Source organism: Onychomys torridus, chromosome 2, assembly GCF_903995425.1.
Source record: "Onychomys torridus chromosome 2, mOncTor1.1, whole genome shotgun sequence".
In the NCBI taxonomy this organism is placed as follows: domain Eukaryota; kingdom Metazoa; phylum Chordata; class Mammalia; order Rodentia; family Cricetidae; genus Onychomys; species Onychomys torridus.
The window spans coordinates 150,260,766-150,284,171 of record NC_050444.1 but is presented as its reverse complement, the minus strand read 5'-3'; the positions used below and the strand labels follow the sequence as shown (position 1 = coordinate 150,284,171).

Genomic DNA, 23,406 nt, shown 5'->3' with positions numbered 1-23,406 from the left:
AACCTGGAAGGGTGGGACCCCAGGGTCAGCAGAGTAACTGCCAGCACTGGGAAGTGGGGCGGGTGGTGACTCTTTGCTCTTCCCACAGAAACATTGATGGATTCTACCACGGCGACGGCTGAGCTGGGCTGGATGGTGCATCCCCCATCAGGGGTGAGTTCTGGTCCCTCAAACCCTGCTTGGCTGGCTCCCAGCATGCCTCAGAGTCTACTGATGCCTCAAACATCCCCTCACACCCCAGCCCCTTTCCTCTCTTAAGGACCGAGCCTCTCACATCTCACCCTCCCCATCCCACCCACCCTTGATTGAGTACCCGTTCCCATGACAACATGTGGACACTTTGGCCTTTATCCTGTAGAATTCCCCAGGGGAGGCTGAAACGTAGGTACTCACACGGTGCCCGTTTCAGGAGAGGGAAGTATATGATTCTGTTCTGGGCCAAAGACCACACCAGGGACCTTTTACATGCCATCTCCAATCCAGAAACTCAGAGATATAGCCACCTGCCAGGAGCTGACAGCTTCTAATGAAGGGGTTCAGGGTTGTTTGACTGTGGTTCAGTTTTTGGTGCTTGGGGATCAGACCCAGGCCCTCATACAAGTATTCTACCACTGAGCTGTACCCCACCTGGGGCTCAGGTTTGTATCAGGGACCAACTCCTCACCACCCCAACTCCGAATCTCCATAGTAAAAGGATCCCCTGAGTGTACATCCCTGGGTTCTTTTATGTTTGTTTTGAGAAAGGGTCTCATGTGTCGCAGGCTAGCTGCAAACTAGCTGTGTAACTAAGGATAACATTGACCTTCTGCTCTTCCTGCCGCTACTTCCTGGATGTTGTGATTACAGGTGTGCACCATCATAATCAGTTCCATTCAGTGTGAGGGATGGAACCCAGGGTGGTGTGTATGCTAGGCAAGCACTCTGGCAGTTGAGCTACATCCCCAGCCCGTCCTTGAGTTCTTATCACATCCCTTGGATAGGGTCTGAGCCCATGTCTGCCCCCAGTATCCTGAGAGAAAGATGGGCCTTCCTGTCTCTCCCTAGCATTGCCCCAATTCCACCTGTCAGCTGAGGCCGTGCGTAGCCTCTTTGCGTTTCTGACTCTGGTTTCTTTACCTGTGAAACAGTGGTCTTGCCCACTGCTACCGAAGGTTTCCCTCAGAGCATGACACAGAGGTTATCATGGGCTGGCTCCCAATAGAGAGCAGCTATCATCATCATCACCACCACCACCGCCACCACCACCTCCACCACCGGTTTCAGTATTCATTTTCCTCTGGGGAGGCCCTGGACTGTACAGCCCATCCCCCCTTCCCACTCCAGTCTTCCAAGGGGACTCAGCTGCAGCCCTAGGGATCCATACCCACCCCCCTCAGGCCTCGCTCTCAATAGGCAGGGCCCCAGGGTCAGGCTTCTTTCTGTGGCTCTTTCTTGTCACCAATTTTCCATCTGCGAAAACTGCTGGGCCCACGGCCCCACCCTGCCAGTAATGAGGCCAGGCTGGGCTGCAGGGCCCCCGGACGCAATTATTTGGGGTGTTTGGGCTGCAGGGCCTCCGCATGTTAATTAGAGAGAGGGGAGAAAGGCAGAGCGTTCTAATTAAGTGCTCTAATTAAGTTCTGAGGAAGAGCAGCGGTTGTAACAAGGGGCTGACTTTGTCACATGGTGCCACCAAAAGGAAAAAAAAAAAAAAATTAAATGTGATGTAGGGAGCTTCAGAGTCGCCATTGAGGTAGAGGCTGGGCCAGCAAGCTCTGACTCCGGCTTTCCAATGTACATGCACCTTTCACAGCATGTAACTCCCTCCAAGTCCTACACACTGACATCTCCATGATCATCCGCCATCCCCATGGTCCCATTTAGCAAATGGGGAAATCAAGGCCCAGAGAGTGGAGAGGAATTGCCCAAGATCATGCAACATGTGAACAGTGCTTATTCCGAGGCAATATGGACAAGCCTGGGAACAGGACCAAGACTCTGTGACTTGAGTCAAATGGTCTCACCTGTTTGGTCTCATCTCCCTCCTCTGCAAAATGGAGCTCACGTGCTGTATGTGAGAATCACGACAAAGAAAGACACTGTGAAGGCACTAGCCTCAGGCCTGGCATGGGTGGGGGACCAGCCCCACGGGGTGGGGGGGGGCACAGCGGAAGAGTAGGAACCTGCCCTCGGTCAGCATTCCAATCCACTGGGGAGAACCAGGAGGCTAAGTGTTCCTTGTCCCCAGGGAGAGTCAGTGAATGCAAACACAGGAAGCTGTGAACAGGTGCTGAAACCGGCCTGGATGTTTCAGGGTGTTTGGGAGCTGGGAACATACAGTGGCAGAGTGCTTGTGGAGCATGCGCAAGGCCCACGTTCTATCCTCAGCACCACTGGGGAAACAAATTAACAAAGGGTACTTGAGAGAGGTACAGAATTGAACAGAGGCCCAGCCATGGGGATGATCTCAGCCTGAGTCTGCAGAAGTGACCTGGTCTCACACTCTTCCTGTCTGCTCATAGGCAATCCAGCCCCCACAGCATGGAGACTTAGAGGGTCTTTTTGGTTAATTATAGCTCAGGAAGGGAGGTATCTGAGCACCTTCTCTTGACAGCAGGGCCAGTTAGCTCTTTCCAGGTACCAGGAGGCATCAGTTCCCAGAGGAGAGCTCAGCTGGTGCAAGCCCCTGAGGGAAGCTGCTGTCCTGGGGAAGGACCCTGGCTTCCCTGTCATCCTCGACCAGTAGGTGTATGGGCCATCCTCCTCCATCAGATTGGGAGTCTCCAGAGGTCAAAGACAGCATCTTGCTCACTGACAGGGAGCTCTCGAAGGGGCAGAGACTCTGCCTCCTCCACAAAACAAGTAGCGTCCCGCCCCCTGTCCTCCCAGTGTCTCTCACCCACCCACACCCCACCCCCCCACCCCGTGCATGAAGTTGCCTCCTTGTATCAGAAAGTTCTCTTTCCTTGCAGACCCCTTCCAAGTCCCTGCCAGCTGGACCCTCCTGAGCCCGAGGTCTCTGGTCCTTTGTCAGATTAGTGAACTCCTGACAGAGCCACATGTCCCATGAGAACTAGGGGATAAATACCAAGAGGAGGGTATGCACCTCTAACCATCAGATTGCCGTGGCACTCATAGACTAGGGAATTCTCTAAGGTCAAGGCTGTGACTCCACCATCAGATGGAAACGTCTCTCCATCATCAGACTGGAGAGTTTTCCCCCAAACAGAATCCATGTTCGCCCCCTCCCCCCCCTTCAGATGGTGTTTGTGCTGTGGCTGAGCGCCACTTTCCCCATCTGACTAGTGTTTCACTCGCAGTGGGAAGAGGTGAGCGGCTACGATGAGAACATGAACACTATCCGCACATACCAGGTGTGCAATGTCTTTGAGTCAAGCCAGAACAACTGGCTGCGGACCAAATTCATCCGGCGCCGTGGCGCCCACCGCATCCACGTGGAGATGAAGTTCTCAGTGCGTGACTGCAGCAGCATTCCCAGCGTGCCCGGCTCCTGCAAGGAGACCTTCAACCTCTACTACTATGAGGCTGACTTTGACTTAGCCACCAAGACCTTCCCCAACTGGATGGAGAATCCATGGATCAAGGTAGACACCATCGCGGCCGATGAGAGCTTCTCCCAGGTGGACCTGGGTGGCCGTGTCATGAAAATCAACACTGAGGTGCGGAGCTTTGGTCCCGTGTCCCGCAACGGCTTCTACCTGGCCTTCCAGGACTACGGTGGCTGTATGTCCCTCATTGCTGTGCGTGTATTCTACCGAAAGTGCCCCAGAGTCATCCAGAATGGTGCCATCTTCCAGGAGACATTATCGGGGGCTGAGAGCACTTCACTGGTGGCTGCTCGGGGCAGCTGCATCCCCAATGCTGAAGAAGTGGATGTGCCCATCAAACTTTACTGTAATGGGGATGGTGAATGGCTGGTACCCATCGGTCGCTGCATGTGCAAGGCAGGCTTCGAAGCTGTGGAGAATGGCACCGTCTGCAGAGGTAAGGGGCAGTGGGGCAGGGCCCTGCAGAGGGCATGGTGATAGATAGATTTGGCTCTGACTGGCAAGGGTGGAGGACTGGGGTAACACCAAGGCTTTCTGTGGCTGGCTTTCCAAGCTCCCTTAGCTATCAATTCCTGGACAATGATTTGTGTTCATAGAACAGGTATACAGATGCCCTGAGGAGTAAGAGGATGCAGGGACCTTGTTTTAATTATAGTGTGATTACTTAGGATGGTAAATGGTACTTTTTCCTTGTTCATTTGTGGAAGTGATGGGTTTTGTGTTTAAGAAAAGGAGTATGTCCTGATGAATGACTGTTAGATGTTAGCATCCACTGAACTTGTTCTGGGTCTGTATAGGCCCAGACAATAATGCTTATTTCTCCTCCATGCTACATGGCCATGATGGGTCAGTTTGAGATGCTGAGTGATGGAGGAGCCACTGTTTAGAATATTGTCATCACCATAATGGATGGAAGGGGGGGAGAGTGTGGTAGGCTGCAAACAGGTCATGATGTGACTACCTGGAACAGCCCACACCTTACAGCTCTGCTGTAAGGCCAGAGTATGTCCATGGTCACTTGCAGTTCAGAGATGGGGACAAACACTGGCCAACCAGGCCTCACTGTGAACTGTTTTTGCCGCGTGTTAAACATGTCTAGGATATAACTCACATGAAATAGTGGAGGGAAAGTACTGTTTTCTGAGAAGGAAACTGAGGCTCAGGAAGGTCACACATTATCAGGAGATATGAGAATCTCACTCAGGGAATATGGCTCCAAAGCCCATCTTTGGAACCACTGGGAGTGGCTATTTCACCTAGGGAAGCATGGTCATGAACAGCAGTATGGGCGATGCTTACATAAGACAAAGACTCCTGAAGGTGATTTGCAAGCATAAGAAGGTGGCGGGAAGTACCAAAGGTTGGCAAGAAAGCTGCAAAGGCGGTTAAAACCTGCCCCTTATTAGCCCTATGACCTTGGCCAAGTGCAAAGACATCTTTCATAGGGTGGTGTGGAGAGTCAAGAACTTAAGACATATAGAATACTTATCGTTGATTCTGACACAGGTAGTCCACTAAATGTGATGGTGTGTGCAAAGTTGGCTGAGCTGTGCTCAGTGGTTGTTATACAGGGGACTGGAGCCTACTGTGTCATTTCCTTTTGTATTTCCCACTGGAATATGATGTTGGGTTGGGGTGCTGGGATGTCCCAAATGCCAGGCTGAGAGTTTAGACTGTGTAAAGTTAGAGAATGTTTTCCTGGGAATGGAAATAGGAGCCTCTGATGAAATATACCCTTTCTAAGCATCTTCTCCAGCCTCTTGATGTCGGTAGGCACTGCCCCCCTCCCTTTTTTTGTTTAGAGACAGGGTTTCTCTGTGTAAACCAGGCTGGCCTCGAACTCAGAGATCCACCTGCCTCTGCCTCCCAAGTGCTAGGATTAAAGGCGCGTGCCACCGTGCCTAGCTAGGTCGTGTTGTCTTGCTCCTGAAGGGGTGGGTAGGATGGAGGCAAGGTTTGTTAGAGAGGCAGAAATAGCAGTCTCAGAGATGGTTGCTGTATGTGCTGGGATGTCACTGTGCTAGGGGACAAAGGCTGTACCTGGTATGTGCTTCTTCAAGACAGTGAAGAGAGATAAAGACCTGTCAAAGGAAGGGGTCAAGGTTACCTGGAAACTTCCTCTTCCCAGGAAAAGAAATGGGGAAGTTGGGGGGAAGGACCAGTTTTTTGTGGAAGGCAACATATTCTGTTGCAGTTGTTTTTCATTATGTGTATGGGTGTTTTGCCTGCATGTCTTTATCTGTGGACTGCATGTATGCCTAGTGTCCACAGAGGCCAGAAGGGGGCATCAGATCCTCTAGAATTAGAGTTAGAGTTACAAACAGCCATGTGGGTGCTGGGAACTCTCCAGTCATCTCTCCAGCCCCCTGTTGTACTATTTTTTATTGTGTTTGTATTTGTTTATTTTTAAGGTACTAAAGTTGAGCCAGGGTCTCAGGTGTGCTAGGCAAGCCCTCTGCCACAGAGCTATATCCTGAGCCCACAGGTTTTGGTTTTACATCTTTGGAAAGAATGCAGCCTTGGAAGATGACAGCAGAGATGGGGGAGGGATACAGAATCTGCAAAGCAGAAACCAACTGCTCACGATGGTTGTTTATTCGTTCATCAAACTCTCCCAGAGCCTGTGTTGTATCAGTCCTTGAGCTGAGCCTCAGGTGATACAGGGGGAATGCAGCTTCAGCCCTACCCTCTGGGGCTCACAGTTCTCGGAGGGAACAGATCTTTTATGAACAAAGGCTGCATACAGAAGCCCAGCACTTGGTTTCATTGAAACAGCTTATTCTGCTGCACAGCTGGGTACAGGAGGGTACTGGCAATGGCAGGAGGTGTCTCAGAGGCAGTGACATCTGAGCTGAGTCTGAAAAGAGAGATGTGTTGGTTAGGGGACCCAGAACTTCCGAAGGATGGATCTACATGGATAAAGGCCTAAGAACATGAATCAACTGTGCCCGTCACAAGATTGGCTGGTCTAGCCAGGACTGAAGGGTCCAGGGGCCATATGGGAGGAACTGTCATCTGAAGATGTGCAGCCAAGGAAATATCTTCATTTATCTCTTGCTGCTCTTAGTAGGTTACAGGTAGTGGTGATCACCAAATAGTTTCTGAGGGACAGAAGTGGTCCAGGTGTAGCCTCTGGCTGCCGCCATCTAGGGCTTCAGTGTCATCCTGAACTACCCAGAGAGGGGTCTTCTTCCTTGATCCCTCTTGAGGTTTTCACCCAGTGTCTCACCTGCATACCTAGAGAGAGGACCCAAGACAAAGCTTGTGTGTGTGTGTGTGTGTGTGTGTGTGTGTGTGTGTGTGTGTGTACACCGATTGCATGAGTGCCTAGGCCAGAGGATAACTTCATGTATTATCCTCAGAAACATCCACTTCCTTTAAGACAGGATCTCCCACTGGCCTGGAGCTGGCGAATTAAGTTAGACTGTTCAGCCAGTGAGCCCCAGGGATTCTCCTGTCTCTACCCTTCTGCACTAGGATTACAAGTTTGCACCACCAAGCCCAGAATTTTTACATTTTTACAGGTTCTGGGGATTGAACTCTGATCTTCATGGTTTCAGGGCAAGCACTTTATCAACAGCCGTGTTGCTGCCCCCAAGGTCAGCATCTTTATGACTCAGTCTTAGAAGTAACATCCCATCATCTTTGCCATATCCATTCAAAGTGAGTCCTTGAAATCAGCCTATAGTCCAAAGGATGGTTACAGAAACCCAGGTTTTGAAGGCCTGGAACAGGCTCATATTAGGGCACATGGCCAGCTAGGCATGGTGGCCCATGACTTTAATCCCAGCAGCACTCAGGAGGCAGAGGTAGGCAGATCTCTGTGAGTTCATTGCCAGCTTAGTCTACATAGTAATGTCTAGGACAGCCATGGCTATTTAGAGAGACCTTGTCTCAGAAGAAGAGAAAGGAAAAGAAAAGAAGAGAAGAGAAAAGAAAAGAAAAGAAAAAGAAAAGAAAAGAAAAGAAAAGAAAAGAAAAGAAAAAATAGAGCATGTGGCCAAAGGCAGGTTCCTGGGATCAAGGTCAAAGTCATAGCTTTCCTTTCAAGTGAAAGTGCAGATGAGGGTGTGTCCAACCCAGCCCTGGCTGCTTTCTACTCGGAACCAACAGGACACCCAAGACCCAGTCCTGGCCTAGCACAGCCTAGGGGCCAACCGGGGTATGGCTAACAGTCACAGGCGCCTAACTGCTGTGTAGCCTGGGCAAGGCACCCAACTGCAGCAGTGTTGTAGGGATAGCACAGTGGCTCACGTTGGAGTGAGGAACCAGTGTTCCCTCATTCTTGACTTTAAGGGTTGTTGGCTTTTCTTGTGGACCAGAAACCACTGGCAAATTGTTGAGAACACAGGTGTCTAGATATGGCTCCAGTCTCTCCCCAGGCCTGGGCACGTGGCTCTGAGGCGAGCAGCCTGGATGATGCTGTCCTGAGACTATTAGCTCAGACAAGTAGGGCTAGCACAGCTTGACCAGAGCATACTGGTGCTGCTGAAGGCTGAGGAGATGAGCACAAACCTAGCCTTGCCTCTACCCCAAGAGCTCCAACCTAAGGATGGGAGGGATCAGAAAAGATCCTCCAGTCAGCCAAACATGATCTGATGGGGGGAGAACTCTCCCCTTTTTTTCCTAATATTGATTTGAAGGGATAAGGCTGGATGCTGTCCCTGGCAGGTAGGCAGTAGGTGGGTTCATCACTGCCCCAGTGTGTAGATGGTACCTTACAGAGGGAATCTAATGCTCTGTGTAGTGACTTGTAAAACTAAAGGATAAATGGGTTCACTTTGACCCACTTTCTCTGGAGCCTCTTATATGCAGAGCATAGGGGGGAAGCCCACCATTCTACCATCAGGCATTGCATGCCCTCAGGGTACCATATAGCCCCTCAGCAAACAGAGGTGGGTTGAGTGTTTCCTGTGGGTCATGTGCAGAAGTGAGCCACACAGATCACAACCGTGTTTAGACCCCTGCCACTTCTTTCCAGGGCTTAGTCTACATAGGTAGATGGGAAAAGAGACAAGGGAGAGGTTAATGAATAGATAAACTAGCCACAGTCTGGAATGAGGGCAGAGGAGATCCCAGATGATGGCATTGATCCACAAAGTCCCTGCCTCCCAGAAGGAAGGCTTCTTGGAAAAGATGTCATTTGAGCTGCTGGAGGTCTTCCCTAGAGGACCCAGGAAGACCATCCCAAATTGAGGATACCAGAGAAACCTCGATGGCAGTGATTGGGGGCTGGGGATGAGGCTCAGTTGGTAGGGTACTTAGTGTGCACTAAGTCCTGGCTTGGGTTCCCAGCACTGATCATGAGGGGCACACCTGGGATTCCAGCACTGATCATGAGGGGCACACCTGGGAATCCAGCACTGATCATGGGCACATCTGGGATTCCAACACTGATCATGGGGGGCACAGATGGGATTCCAGCACTGATCATGGGGGACATAGCTGGGATTCCAGCAGTGATCATGGGGGACACAGCTGGAATTCCAGCACTGATCATGGGGGACATAGCTGGGATTCCAGCAGTGATCTGGGCACATCTGGGATTCCAGCAGTGATCATGGGCACATCTGGGATTCCAGCACTGATCATGGGCACATCTGGGATTCCAGCACTGATCATGGGGGGGGGGGCACATCTGGGAATCCAGCACTGATCATGGGGGGTGTGCACATCTCAGATTCTAGCACTCAAGAGGCAGAGGCAGGCAGATCTCTGTGTGTTTGAGGCCAGTCTGGTCTACAGAGCGAGTTTCACAGAGGAGCATTGTGCAGAGTGTAGTCCTGCCTGAGATGACCTCTACCCAGGAGGGTACCTTGAGCCACTGAGAGGAAGGCATCCTTTCTGCCCCCAGGATCTCAGAGGACTTCCAGGAGGAAGTGATGCTGGCATTGGCTTGAGGAAGTAGTGAGTGGCTGGGAGGAGAGAGTGGAGGTGACTATGTGAATAAAGCCCCCAAATAAATAAATAAAACAGGGTGATAGATTGCTCTGCCAGATGGGCTAGAGGCCAGAGCATGGTTTAGTTCTCTTAATGCCTTTGCAGGCTGGGGGGCTGGTGTGTCCAGCCTTTTAACATGGTGACACACTATTGCCATCTACAAAGTTAAACTGTGCAATTAAGTTAATTTAAAAAGACCCTCAAAAGATTGTGTGATGGTTAAATAAATTTATTATTTTGTGTTCAGCCACAATCACAGCTATCCTGGGGCACATGTGGTCTGTGGGCCTCAGGTTAGACACACCTCAGATGTTGTCTCTTCCTGATTTGTTGAGTGCTAGATGTGGGCCCCCTGCTACATACATCTATCAGGCGGAGACCTCTTCACAAAAGCCCTTAACTCCTCCCCTCCCCTGGGATTCCACCCTGGGGGTCCCTAGCATATCTGCTGAGGCTGCAGGTGTTTTCTGTGGTTCCCACCCAAAGCTGTGGGTCCAGCTCTTTGATTATAAAGTGCCCTGCCTTGGGTTTCTCTGGATTGCCTTGTTTCCCATTGCTTCCCCTTCCCCACCTCAGCCTCTTTCCCAATTGGATTTCTAGCCTAGCTGCCTTTGGGAGCCTTGTCCTCCTCTCTTCCATGGACAGTAGATCTCTGGCAGACTCTGTGATAAGCAAGGTGGCTACCTGCCTGTGAGGATGCTGATTGGCTGGCTCCAGCCAGGACTCCTGATTAGTAGTGAGGTTTTGCCCATGGTCTCCCTGCCTCACACCCTGCCCAGCCCTACGCCTTCCAGACCCTATCCTCTCCTAGACCTGGGCTTTAGAGGCCCTTCTTTCAAACCTCCTGCTACCTGGGTGACCTTAGGCAAGCCCCTGATCTGTTTTCCCTCCTGCAAAGCTGGCTCACAGAAGGGCTGCTGTGGTGTAGAGACAGTGCTCAGCAATTTGAGGATCTATGTAACTAGGGACTTTTTATAAACGTTGTCTTGGGTGTGTGTTGATATTTTTTCCTGATGAGTTTTTAATTTTGAGGAAACAATAACTTTCTGCTTTATCACAGAAGCACTTGAGGTTATTTGTAGGATCTTAGAAATTATTGATAAACAAAGAGGAGAAAATTAAATTTTCCCATGATCTATCACTAGGGAGGGCCCTTGCTAACAGACTGGAGGAGAGCCTTCCAGACATATGGACAGGTATGTACACATTGTAAATATACATAGCCCAGGCTAGCCTCAAACTCACAATCATCCTACTTCAGCCTCTAGGGTGTTAATATTACAGGTATATGCCACCAAACTCATACCATTAATATTTAATTTAATTATCTAGTTGTTTTGAGGTTTTGAGACAAAGTCTTAGGTTGACCTCAAATTTGTTGGGTAGTTAGTTGAGGGTGACTTTGAACCCCTGATCCTCTTGTTTCCACCTCCAGAATGCTGGGATTACAGGCTTTTGCCACCACACCTAGCCCTCACGGATCTTTTTAAAGAGAAAAGAACTTCTTCTCAAACTAATCAGAGTGTTCCACGGTGGGGAGAGTAGAACCCAGGGCCCTCAGCCTCTAAGATCGCTCTACCACTGGCCACACCCCAGCCCATGGGTTTGTTGACATCACATTCCTGTCCCTTTCCAGACACATTACGTGCAGGTGGAATTCTGAGGTACCAATGAGCAGTTCCAAGTGTACTAATATCCCATAAGGTTCCTGTGGAGGGGCGGGGCTGGCTGCATGCATACCTTGGACTTGAGCTGGGTGAACTTTCCCAAGCCCTGTTGCCTGGATTTGTTTAGGAGCTGCTACCGGCATGGAGCTAGAAAGTTCCTGGGCATGGACTCTTCTTAGAGCTTTGGATACTCATTGCAGGTGACCTGGTGGAGCTTGGCCCTGGCCCCCTCTTGGCATTGCTGCTCTGCCGGCCTGTGGGCATGCTTACCAGCAGGGCTGTTAGGATGGGGCTTTGTTTTCTGTTTTACTCCCAGAATCCACTGCTTCTCTAGCAAAGGGAGGGAAGAGGTGGGGCGAGGAGCAGGGTTCCTCTCTGGGCCCTTGGGATGGTTTCCTTCCAAATCTGCTCTCAACTCCAGCCCTTCCCTTGGAGACTGACCAGTGGCCCAAATGTGTCTGGAGAGAGTCTGGAGGTGGGGCCTGGTCAGTCTAGGGGTGCGTAGGAGGGAGGCAGTAGCCCCAAGCACTCGTTGGCTGGGGAAATGGGGTGGGGTTGGAATGCTAGTGGGAGAGGAGACATCCTGCTGGGGGAAGGAGGGTAGGGTCATGGGTGACCCCAGTAGACCTCCAGGCTCAGCACAAACCAGGACCACACAGCCCAGCCTTTAGGGAGTGAGTGGGGAGGGCCTGGACAGATGAGCAGAGGTAGGGATCCTGGCCAGTGCTCGAAAGCTGTTCAGGCCCTCACTCTTAGAGACTGCACAAGTTCCTCCACTTCCCTTTCCGGTCCACCCTCTGGTTCACCAGTTCATCCACCATCCTACACTCCCTGAACACCAGCTTCTTTTTGTAGAGTACGTGTAGGGTATATGCGTGCGTGCATGCGTCCCTGTCTCTGTGTCTGTCCTGGTGCTCATGCACACTTGTGCAAACATGGAGACCAGAGATCAATGATGTCTTCACCTGTTCTCTACCTTAGTTTCTGAGCCAGTGTCTCTCCATGATCGGCTAGACTGGAAAGCAAGCCCCAGGGATCTTCATGTCTTCACCTCCCCAGCATGATGAGTACAGGCACTTGCCACCACCTTGCCTGGCTTTTTCCATGAGTGCTGGGTGTCCTGACTTAGGTCCTCATGCTTGGGCCGTGTCCCTCTCCCCCAGACTCCCCTTTTATAACTGAGATCTATGCCATCTCCCTGGCTGTGGAGAGAGCCAGCGGAGTATGAAGGGAAAGAACTCGGCTTCCTAACCAGGGAAATAGAGGTGTGAAACCTGCCCTGCCCCACCCCCATTACCCAGGAGCCCCTGGTCTGAGTGATGAGGGTTAGGACTAAAGAACTCAGGATTAGGATGTGGGACTTGTGAAGAAGAAGAGCAGCCAGAAGCACGGGGTTGGGGGGTGGGGGCTCCCTCCATCCCTGCCCAGTGGAGGAGACCACGTGGGTCATGCAGGACCCTTGCTTTCTCTCCAGAGAGTGGTGGGTGGAATTGGTCCCAGGGGTGGGGGAAAGCACTCCAGGTGGCCAAGAGACCTCAGAGAAAGTGCCCCCCACCCCTGTTTAGCCTACAGACAGAGAAGCTACTTTATCCAGCAGTACCCACACTTGCCCAGTGTCTCTCTCCTGTCTGGACCCCTTCTTAAACTTCCCATCGGATTCAGAAGCAGAGACAAGGCCACCATGGGACCCCATGTAGGCGACAGTCTCAGAGCTATGATCTCATGACCTCCCACATCTCATTTCTTCCGCACCAGTGGTGTCTCTCACGGATCACTCCCCCCCCCCCCACCTCCCTGTGGGTTGCGAGAAGTTTTTGCAGCTGTCCAGGGTGACATTGCTATGAGAGGTTTTCCTTGCTCAGGTTGGCCGTCTCTGGAGCCATGTTCTGTCATCCTTTCGACCTTATGCCGGCCGCCCCTGACCCAGACAGTACCGGGGTGACAGGTTTGGGCCAGGCTGCCTCCACCACACTCCAGTAGGCTCATAAACTGCTGGAGACATTCCCTTCCCTCCGGCCCACTGCCTTTTCATCTGGCCGGGGCCGGGATCTGGCGAGAGAGGCCCCATTTATTGAGGAAGTTTATGCATTTAACAGTTTAAGCCTTCCTAAGCCTGTGGTACAACAGGATTTGGGAGCCGTTAACAATGCTGTGTGGTTAAGAGATTTTCATTGCTCTGCAGCAGCTGGCTCCGGGCCCACTGGCCTTCGCTGGCCTCTGCCCCACCCTGATGGGGTGTCCCTTCCCTGGGGCCTTTGTCTTTAAGTCCTAGCTGTACTGATTCCCCCCATCCTCCCACCCCACGCCTCCAGGTATGAACTTTAGACCTTATAGAAGGAACTGATGCCCAGAGAGGGAACAGGAGTTGCCCAAGGCTACACAGCCCATAAGAGACTTGAACTGGACTGACAAGAAGGGTCAGTGGGTAAAGGTGCTTGTCATTAAGGCTGAGGAAGGACCTGAGTTTGATCCCCAGACCCACATGATGGAAACTCCCACAAGTTGTCCTCTGACCTCCACACATGTGTGTCATGGCCTGTGAACTGGAGTGCATACCTACATACAGTAAGTTATTAAGTAAATAAATAAATGTAATTTTTAAAAAGAGAGACCTGAACTAAGGTTTGTGGGAGTCCCTTTCCTCACCCCAAATCCACCTGGGAATGAGGGACTGTATACTATACTGTTAATTCCTTGTTTAGCAGATTCACAAAAGTGCCAGATACCAACTTGATCCGTTCAAGGCTTGCACACGGAAGTGTGGCTCACAAAGCTCACTCACTGCCTTCCAGGTACAGAGCCTGCTGAGTCCCTGGTAATAATTCCTCACTGTGCCTGCCCAGTGATTTCTCTACCCCATGGTCACACGTTTCCCATGTGTGCTGTGTTTATTTACTGACACCCGCCTGGCTGCAGCAGAGCCTGGGGGCTCTCTGAGTCATTGAGCCTTACCCCGTGAGATACTTTGATCTTAATGATGCCCACGTGGTTGCTGTTGCCATTTTAGAGACAGGAAAACCAAAGCCAAATTGTTGGACACTTTGTGAGGTCAGAGCTGGGACTCAAACACAGCAGGCAGCCTCCCTGGCCTGGGTGTTCCAAGCATTTTGTCACCTCCATAGTGTCCAGCATGGAGTGCCCCACTCCATCCACTGTGCTCCCTCTCATGGTGGGCAGGGAGGCGGGGAAATCCCAGAGTTCCCCAAGGGCCTAAAAAAGCTTTGGACTATGGCTGGGTGGGAAGAGGGCTGTCCCCTGCTGGGTGGGGCTTCTCATGCCCAGAGTCCATATGGCTATGTAGAGGTCTGAGGGTAATGTTAGCAGTCTATAGATAATCCCCCAGACAAATGATCTGGCCTGTAGCTGGGGGGTCCCCTTGAAGGGTGGGCTGGCCTGGAGATATCTAGCCTCTAGCAACCCTGAGCCATGCTACTCAACCAAGCCCCCTTTCATTATGGCCGTTGGTGTGTGTGTGTGTGTGTGTGTGTGTGTGTGTGTGTGTGTGTGTGTGTGTGTGTGTGTGTGTGTGTGTGTGTGTGTGAGAGAGAGAGAGAGAGAGAGAGAGAGAGAGAGAGAGAGAGAGAGAAGTTTTTTGGGCACAGAAGTGTGTCTGTCTATCCCACTGCAGGCCAAGAAGAACCACCCCCATTTCACTCATATCTAATATCACATGAGCACTTCAGTCTCTTTGTCTTTTGTCCTGCTGTCCTGGACCGGGGGACCCAGGGATTGAGGCAGATATCCAGCTCACTAGTTGAGTAGCTGGTAAGCACTGAGGCCCAAGGAAATACACTGCTTGAGAAGGCAGGCACAGTGAAGCAGGCCTGTGACTTGGAAGGCTGAGGCAGAATTGTAGGTTCTAACCCATCTTGGATTACACAGCCAGACTGTGGGGCCCAGACCCTCCATCCTGTGGTCCTCCCAAGTCTATGTCTCTCATGGACTCTACCCGTGAGTTGCATATTGAAGGCCCTGGAGGAAGTTAACACTTATCCGTCTGGTGTTCACTGTGTATCCAACCCTTGGCCTCATCTCCCTGGGGCCCAACATCCCGTTCTGTCTAGCTCCTTGTCTTTCATAAGGTCCAGCCTGTCCTACCACCCCACCTGCCCCTACCTCACCCCTCAATCCATCCACTACAGCCAGAAGGCTCCCCAGAACACCATCTGCTCAGAGTACTCGAGGCTCCTCATCTAGAAAGGAGGCAAGGCCAGTGTCCTAAAGTGGCCCAGGAAGTCCTCATCTCCTTCAGTGTCTCCCTCTGCCACCCTGGCCTCCTTGGCTGTTCTACATGGACTGTTCTTTGCTCAGCTAGCCATTCTGTGTGTTTTCCTTTTTGTATGTGTGTACTTGTTCATGTGTGAGTACACATGCATGTGCATGTTGAAGTCAGAGGTCAACATCAGGGGTCTTCCGCAATGTGTGTGTGTGTGTGTGTGTGTGTGTGTGTGTGTGTGTGTGTGTGTGTGATGTCACTTGTCCGGAGGTCAGAGGACAACTTTTGGGACTCAGTTCTTTTTCTACCACTTGGGTCCCAGGGTTCAAATTCAGGCTGTCAGACGTAGCAGCAAGTGGCTTTACCTCTGAGTTATGTCACTTGATTTTTTGAGATAGACTCTCTCACCAAACCCAGAGCTCACCTATTTGGCTAGACTGGCTGGTCAGCTGGTCCCAGGGACCCGCCCATCTCTGCCCCCCAGCACTGGGATTGGATATGTGAACCGCCCTCTGCTTTCCCTTTGATTTCGTACAGGTAGAGGATCCAAACTCAGCTCTTCAAAGCAAGCACTTTGCTGGCAGCCCTTGTGTGTTTGCTAGAATGTTCCTGTCTTCCACCAGGGCAGTATAGCTTTCACCTGGGTAGACACCCTGGCTCCTTCAGGGTCCATGGTGGTGCCTGCCTCTTATGTGTGTGATAAGTACGTGGCAGAGTCCCACCGTCCCATCTTAGACGTCTCACTACCGTGATGGAAAGGTTGGAGTGCTTCCAATCCTGGAGCTGACTGGGGTCCCTGTCACTGTCTGTGGTTGGGCAGATGCTCATAAGTGGGGCTTGTAGTTGGATTTCCCTGAGAGCTGGGAGCTGGAGACTCCTTCTTGTCCTTCATGCTGACAAATGTGACTTGGTCCCGGTCCCCTGCTCTGTTCTAGCTGGGCAGTGGTCACTCACTTTCCTGCATGGTCCTGGCCCGGAGCCTGCTGAAGGGCCCAGGGCCCTAAGCAATGGCTGTATGTCCTGGGTACACACCAAGCTGGGGACTAGGAGAGGTCCCTGTTCCACCACTTACCAGTCCTGGACCTCAATCAGGCAGCTACTTTTCCTGAGCCTCACTTTACCTATTATAGAGCAGAAGCAGTAACTCTAGCTTCCCAAGGTTTGAGGGAGGTGCAAAGTGTTCAGGGGGTGAGGAGGATGGTGTGTGTGTGTGTCTGTCTGTCTGTGTGTGCCTGTGTATATGTCTGTCTATCTGTGCATGTGTATGTGTGTGTGTGTGTGTTTGTATGTCTGTCTGTCTATCTGTATGTGTGTGCCTGTGTGTGAGTATGTCTGTCTATCTGTGCATGTGTATGTGTTTGTGTGTATGTATGTGTTTGTATGTCTGTCTGTCTATCTGTATGTGTGTGCCTGTGTGTGAGTATGTCTGTGTATCTGTGCATGTGTATGTGTTTGTGTGTATGTATGTGTTTGTATGTCTGTCTGTCTATCTGTATGTGTGTGCCTGTGTATGTGTGTGTGTGTGTGTGTGTGTGTGTGTGTCTGTGTGTCTGTGTGTCTGTGTGTCTGTGTACACCATGGCCAGCTGCACAAGCCTGCTGACCTAAGTTAATACCCGGAACCCATACAAAACGCTGCATGTAGCAGAGCATAACCTTCAGTGTGCCACTGAAGCAGGAAGAGAGACCCTGCCCAACAAGGAGGAAAGGGAGAACTGGCAACTGAAAATTGTCCTCCGACCTCCCCCCACACACACTTTGGCACATTCATGACCTCTGTCCCCACCCCCACCTCATAAATAGTCATTTTAAGAAGTGTTTGGTGAGCTCAAAAGATGGGAGAAGGATGGTGGTCTTACTCCAGGAGGGCTATACAGGTGGACCTTGGCCAAGTTGCTAGAGAGCAGGGTCCTGTGCACGTATCAGGGAGACACATGGTGTTGGTGGCCCTGCAGTTGCAAGCAAGCCTGGTATGTAGCAGGTACCAAATGTGTACCTGTGGCATGACCTTGTGTTCTCCTGTCAGGATGCTCTTAGTGGGTGCCCCAAGAGCAGCTCAGAGTTGGCACCTGGGTGTAAATTTGGGTCCTACACCTCTTGATCTGGGACCCTGGCAAAGCACTTTTCCCCCAGTTTATCCCTGGAACTCAGTGTCTCTACCCATAGAATGACTCTTGAATACAAACAGCCCCTGATTCTGCCTGGTCCTGGTCCCCACAGTCCTCAAGAGACCATCAGGAAAGCCATGAACATCTGAGGACAAAGGTTCCACCTCACCCTCCACACTCAGATACCTGGGTATCAGGCAGTGGGAAGGTCTGGCAAGGCAGGCAAACATTTACCATCCTCACAGGCAAAGGCAGGAGGATGACGAGTTAAAGGGAGCCTGTCTACATTGTATGAGGTGACATCTTAATAACTTACACACTTCAGTCCTTACCATCCTCTTCTGCAAATGAGGAAATAGTTTCAGAGAAAGCAAAGGACTTGCTCCAGACTACACATCTAGTAGATGGCTGTTACTTAAACTCTGGCTGTTAGATGGAAACATGGGGTGTGGCCTGGGTGGGGCCTAGGGACTGTGCAGAGCTTTTTTGGTCCCTGTAACCCCAGCAGATTCTGGTCCCAGGGCCTGCTGTCACCTTTGGAAAGAGATTCTACCCTGCAGGCTTTGCAAACCTCAACTGGTACCCATCAGAGTTGTGCCAACTCCTTGGGGGAAGACCAGACTCCTGATCTTTCTAAAACCAGCCCTGTGTGATGGGCAAGCTCTAAAGACCTATGACTGCTCGCTGGCATTTTTTTACTGCCTGGGCAGGCAGGAGAGCTCTGGGAACCCCTGAAGCCCCACAGCCGTCTCCCTGGCAACCCCAGCCCTTAGCTGCCCTCCCCCACATGCTGCTGTCAAAAGTGTCTTTCTGAGGGAATTCCCCAGAGACCCAGGTCAGCACAGAGAAGCCCCTTATGCATACGTATGTGCTGGGTCTGCTGGGAGCATGTTTGTGTACCCATATGTACACATGGTCCACCACCTCAGCCCCTGCAAATACAGAGCGTCCCTGGATCCATAAGTGTGCCTGTACATCTCATACATAGGCTGCACACATGCCCTTGCCTGTGTGGGTGACTCTGGAGCTCACTGTGAGCTATCACAACCCTTGCATATCTATGTGCAGGAAGGAGCACACTCATGATTGCTGAATTAGCCATCGTGTGCACGGATTGGAACATGTGTTCTGTACCCCATAGCATGTGTGTCCATCCTTGATGGAGAGCTGCTAGTGCCTTGTGTGTGTGCTGCTACTGTGTACACACAGGCACTGGGAGGTGTGTGTCTACACAGATGCACATCCTCCCACAGATCTTTACTTATTCCTAGGCCTGTGTATATATCATATCAAGTCAGACATAATATATGTGCCCTTGCAAATGAGTATTTGTGAGTATGTGTGAGCATACTGAATGGGGTGTATGGGTGCATGCATGTATGTGTAAGAGAGACACTTTCGGGGGCCAGGATGTCAGGGCCATTGATTTTCTGTCTCTTAGAAATTCCCTTTGAGTTCTGCCTCTTGTCTCTTTCATGAGCCAGAGTCAGTGCAGCCAATGTTCTTAAAGCAAACAAGGCCTGCTTTGCAGGAAGGCTGATCCCAGGCTGCCCACAGCCCCTGTTCTCTCTGTCTCTCTGTCTCGCTCTCTCTCTCTGACTCTCTCTCTGTGTCTCTGTGTCTCTGTCTCTCTCTCCCTCCCTCCCTCCCTTTCCCCGTGTGTGTGCATGTACACATAGAACATGCTTATGTACAGGAGAGCACACAGGCTCCAGTACACACTCAAACCTTTTCTAGTATGTTCTCCTGTCCATTTGCTTATACTTAACTGATCCTCCGGTCCCTATGAGCCAAAAAGGCACAGGATGGCATTGTCGGCTCTACTCAGTCTAGGGATGATTCACCTTGGTTGAATGAATCCTTTCGATTTCTGTAGAGAGAAGCTAGCCTCTGCTCTATACAGGCATAGGAATGTTGCAAAGGGTAGGGATGGATGAATTGCCCCCTGCTGAGGGCCTTCTGCCCCACACCATCAGCCAGTAGCAGCTGGTAGTATCCTGTTCCTCCAGAGGAAACTGAGGCCCTGGGAGACCTGCTGCATCTTCCAGGGAGTCAGTGGTAAGCCAGGATCCAGTGTGGCAGCCTCCTGAGCTTCCCTAAATCCACATTCCAAAAATGCCCCCTACAGCAGGCCCTGAATGCCACTCAGACCCCACCCTGGTGACCAAACCCAAGACCCAAGCAAGTCATGAGAGGTGCAGGAGAAGAAGGTCCTTCTCCTTTCCCTTCCAGATGGGCAGCCCCTCTCGGGGTCCCCTCCGCCCCCGCGGGCTGCCGTCTTTGTGGCCCGGGAAGAATGCCTCTCTTTATATCCGGACGCCCCTTCCCTTTGATTCTCCTCTCCGTAGCGTTTCTGCTGACCTCTGCGTGTTGCGAATCCAATTAGAGGCGCGGAAGGCGAGAGTGACAGCCGCGCAGAATCCCGCCTCGGCCCCTGCGAGCACGCTCGGCCGAGCCGCGGGCGGCTGGGGCCTGCTTGTCATGCTGCGCCCAGCGCGGGGCTTTGTGGGGATTAGCTGCCGGGGGTGGGGCGCTCCGCAGATGAGACCAGAAGTGACGCTAGTGAATGTCACGTCCCGATGGAAAGTGGGGAGGGGGGGCGCTGCAGGGGCTGGGGAGGGGCAGCTGAGTCCAGCTTGGGGAAGGAGAAGGAAGGAGCCAGAGACAGGCTAGCTTTGGAGGGGAATGAGCCACCTCCACCTATAGGGGGCACTTCGGGAAGATTGCTGAAGTTAGGGTTGTTTGGTTCCCAATTTGAAGCTTTGGTAAGGGGAGCTGGTGAGCATGCTCAGGGTTTGTTCACTATATGGCCTGGAACCAGCATTTCTGCCCAAGAGGGCTTGGGAGTGTTGATTGGATATGTCTTGAATTTTCATTTGCAAAGCACTTTAAATATATCGGGGAAGGTTATAATGGGAGGGGTTGCCACTGGTAGACTTCTTGACATTTCTGCTTTCACCAGCTCCACCTCGGTGCAGCCCACAGCCCAAATCAGGCCCTTCTCCAGGCACCAGGGTAGAAAGTTGCCTTCTCCCAGGCCCATGTCTGAGAAAACCGAGGCTTCCAGATGAGAGAGATCTGCCTCAAGGACACGAGGGCAGCACCTGGCAGAGCTGACCTTTCTCATCCCCTCTCCAGAGTCCTACCCCTCTACTAGACTCAGCCCCGGTCCTGATGCTGGCTACAGGGATGGATGTGCATGGATGTGATCCTCAAGGCGAGCAATACCAGAGAGCATTTGGCCAGATGCTCAGCCCAAAGCCCAGCAAACGCCCTACAGTGTGCCAGGCCCTGTACTGATCCAACTTGGCCTCTACCTCCAGAGGCTCATGGTGGGAGAGACAAGGAGACCCCAGTGAAGGAAGGGAGAGTGAAGACAAAGGGGACCTATAGGAGTGTCTGGGAGTTCAGAGATGGAACCACATCTAACATGGATAGCCCAGAGAGCTTCTTGGAGGGAAGGGTGTCTGAGCTGGTAGACAAGCAGAAATAGCCTGGGATTCAAGGCTTGGGAGACAGGGCAGGTGTGGGGCATCTATGGGTGGGTACATGCCCACTATGTTCATTCCACAGCTGCCAAGCCTGGGCAGGGCTCACCCAGCCTGCCATCCCAGCAGCCTGCACAGCTGTGGCCACCCACAGGGCCTGGCTGAGTTGGCAGTCTTTGAACATTCAGGGTCTTCCTAGAGGAGTCAGAGTCACCAAGGGGTGGGACAGTGTGTAGGAAGCCAGTGTGGTTGGAGAAACGGCCCTGTTCTAGCATGCTGCCTGGTCTTCAACAAGCCCAGGGTGTTGGCATTACACCCCATCTTACAGGTGAGCCAATACTAGGGCCAGATCCATGCTCAGGACAGGCCCTTCCCGTGTGCTGGGTCTGCCAGAGATTGTTACTACAGTACTACAAATAGGAGGTGTTCTGTGGGTAGAGAATGGGCAGATGGGTGGGTGAGTGAATGGAATCCACCTATTTCCCCCCTTTCCCACCTCAAACTATTTACACCATTCCCATCCTGTGTGCACAAGATATATTCAATAAAAGTCAAACGTGCAGCTCAGTTCCTAGGGCTAGGGACAGGCAGAGTATGTGGCCTCAAGAGAGAAGGGACACTTTGCCCTGGTGCCCACACCTGCCTGGGCCCGAGCACACACTCCACTCATACTCTGAAACACTCATGGCACCCAGCCCCACGTAGTCACCCTTGGCCTCATTCTCAGCTGGCTCCTAAGACTGGCTTCTCCTCCTGTCCCTTCCGGTTCTTCATCTTTACACTTACCCCATCCCACCATGGACAGCATGAGGGATCTTTCCAGGCCAGGCTTCTCAAGGCTTCCTGGTCCTCTGCAGGGAGCCTTCATGTGCACACCGTTTCCACTCTTTCTGAACTTCACCCATCCTCCTCTCATGCCCCCCCCCCCCTCTCCTCTGTTTTCCCGTCTTCTCTTTTGGGGTCTCCCCTAAAGGGCTCCTGGACTGTCTCCCTCTCTCTGCCTCCCCAACATGCTGTTTCTCCTTCATCCACATTTCTCTCCCAGTCTTTACAGCCCCTTCCCCATCTCCCCTGAGACTCAAAGGAGCTGCTTGCCTGCTTGGGCAGGGCAGGACCATGGGAGAGCTGTGGCTACAACAAAAACCATCCATCCTCTGGAGCCAAGCTGAGCTTAGGAAGCACCCCAAGCTTTTTCCTTGAAGAGGGACATGGTGCACACAGTCTCCTTATCTTCAGATCCGATTCTCGGGACAGCTGGCCAGGCCTGTGCTGTCCTTGCTGCCTGTGTGCTATATTGTGTGTTTGCTCAAAGTCCCATGTCCCCTCTGTGCCCTGACCAGGGGCCTCCTGCTCTGCCCCTGCTATTTCATCCGCCATGGTGGGAGGTTGACCGGAGGGTCCAGTGTGAGGCCCATGGGAGCTGGAGCAGGCCAGGCACTGAAGTCCCTCGGGACATGCGCAGTGTTTAGCAGAGGCTCTGAAGAAAAAAAGAAGAAGCCGCCATGGCCTCCACTCTCACAGCTGCATGCAGAGATGAAGGGAGGGTCCAGCCACCCCACCCAGGATCATGCCGGGGAAGCCCTGCTCCCAGCCCTGGGGTTCCCAAGGTCAAAGGGGCAGACCAAGAAGCCAAGAGCCGGACAAATGGGACTTACCCTTTGAGGAGATCTTGCTTTGGACTCCCCTCAATTCCCTGGTTTCCTGTACATCAGGGGAGTGCACACCCTCGGAGGTGAGGGTGGGTGACGGTGGAAAGGACCGCCAAGTCGACATGTTTTAGGGCAGGCTTTGGACTATCCCTGAAGTCTCAGGCTGGGGAGATGGCTCAATCAGTAACATGCTTGCCAGGCAAGCATGATGTCCTAGTTTCGTTTTCTGTTGCCATGGTAAAACACTCTCACCAAAGTAACTTGGGCTCAAAGGGGTACAGTTTAGCTTGTAATTCAAGGTTATGGCCCATTATAACAGGGAAGTTAAGGCAGTCTGTCACATCCACAGTCTAGCAGAGAGCAGCTGAATGCACACATGCCCATGCTCGCTCGCTCACTTGCTCACTCAGTCTGCTTCTCCACTCTTTACCATCCAGGCCCCCAGGACCCGGAAATGGTGGTGTCCATGTGATCCTTCCCCCTCAATTAATATAATAAAGGTAATCATCTACAAACGTGCACACAGGCCAACCTGATCTAGACAGCCCCTGCCTGAGAGTCTCTTTCCAGTGTATTGTAGGTAGTGTCAAGTCCATCACTGCATGTGGGGCCGGGCGGTGGTGGTGCACACCTTTAATCCCAGCACTCCAGAGGGAAAGGCAGGTGGTTCTCTGTGAGTTCGAGGCCAGCCTGGTTTACAGAGTTAGTTTCAGGACAGCTAGGGCCATTACACAGAGAAATCCTGTCTTGAAAAACCAAAACAAAATAAAAAAGCTGCATGTGGTACATGT

At 51.9% G+C, this 23,406-nt stretch overlaps 1 protein-coding gene across 3 annotated transcripts in view; it reads left to right on the top strand.

Moving 5' to 3' along the window:
- The window catches only part of Ephb2 (EPH receptor B2), a 185,533-nt gene that overhangs the window by 62,557 nt on the left and 99,570 nt on the right, over positions 1–23,406 (top strand). For all 3 annotated transcript variants that reach the window (XM_036178786.1, XM_036178785.1, XM_036178784.1), the window contains exons 2-3: positions 89–153; positions 3,300–3,984. In XM_036178786.1, coding sequence (XP_036034679.1) covers positions 89–153; positions 3,300–3,984 — 750 coding nt within the window. The remainder of the gene's footprint in view (positions 1–88; positions 154–3,299; positions 3,985–23,406) is intronic.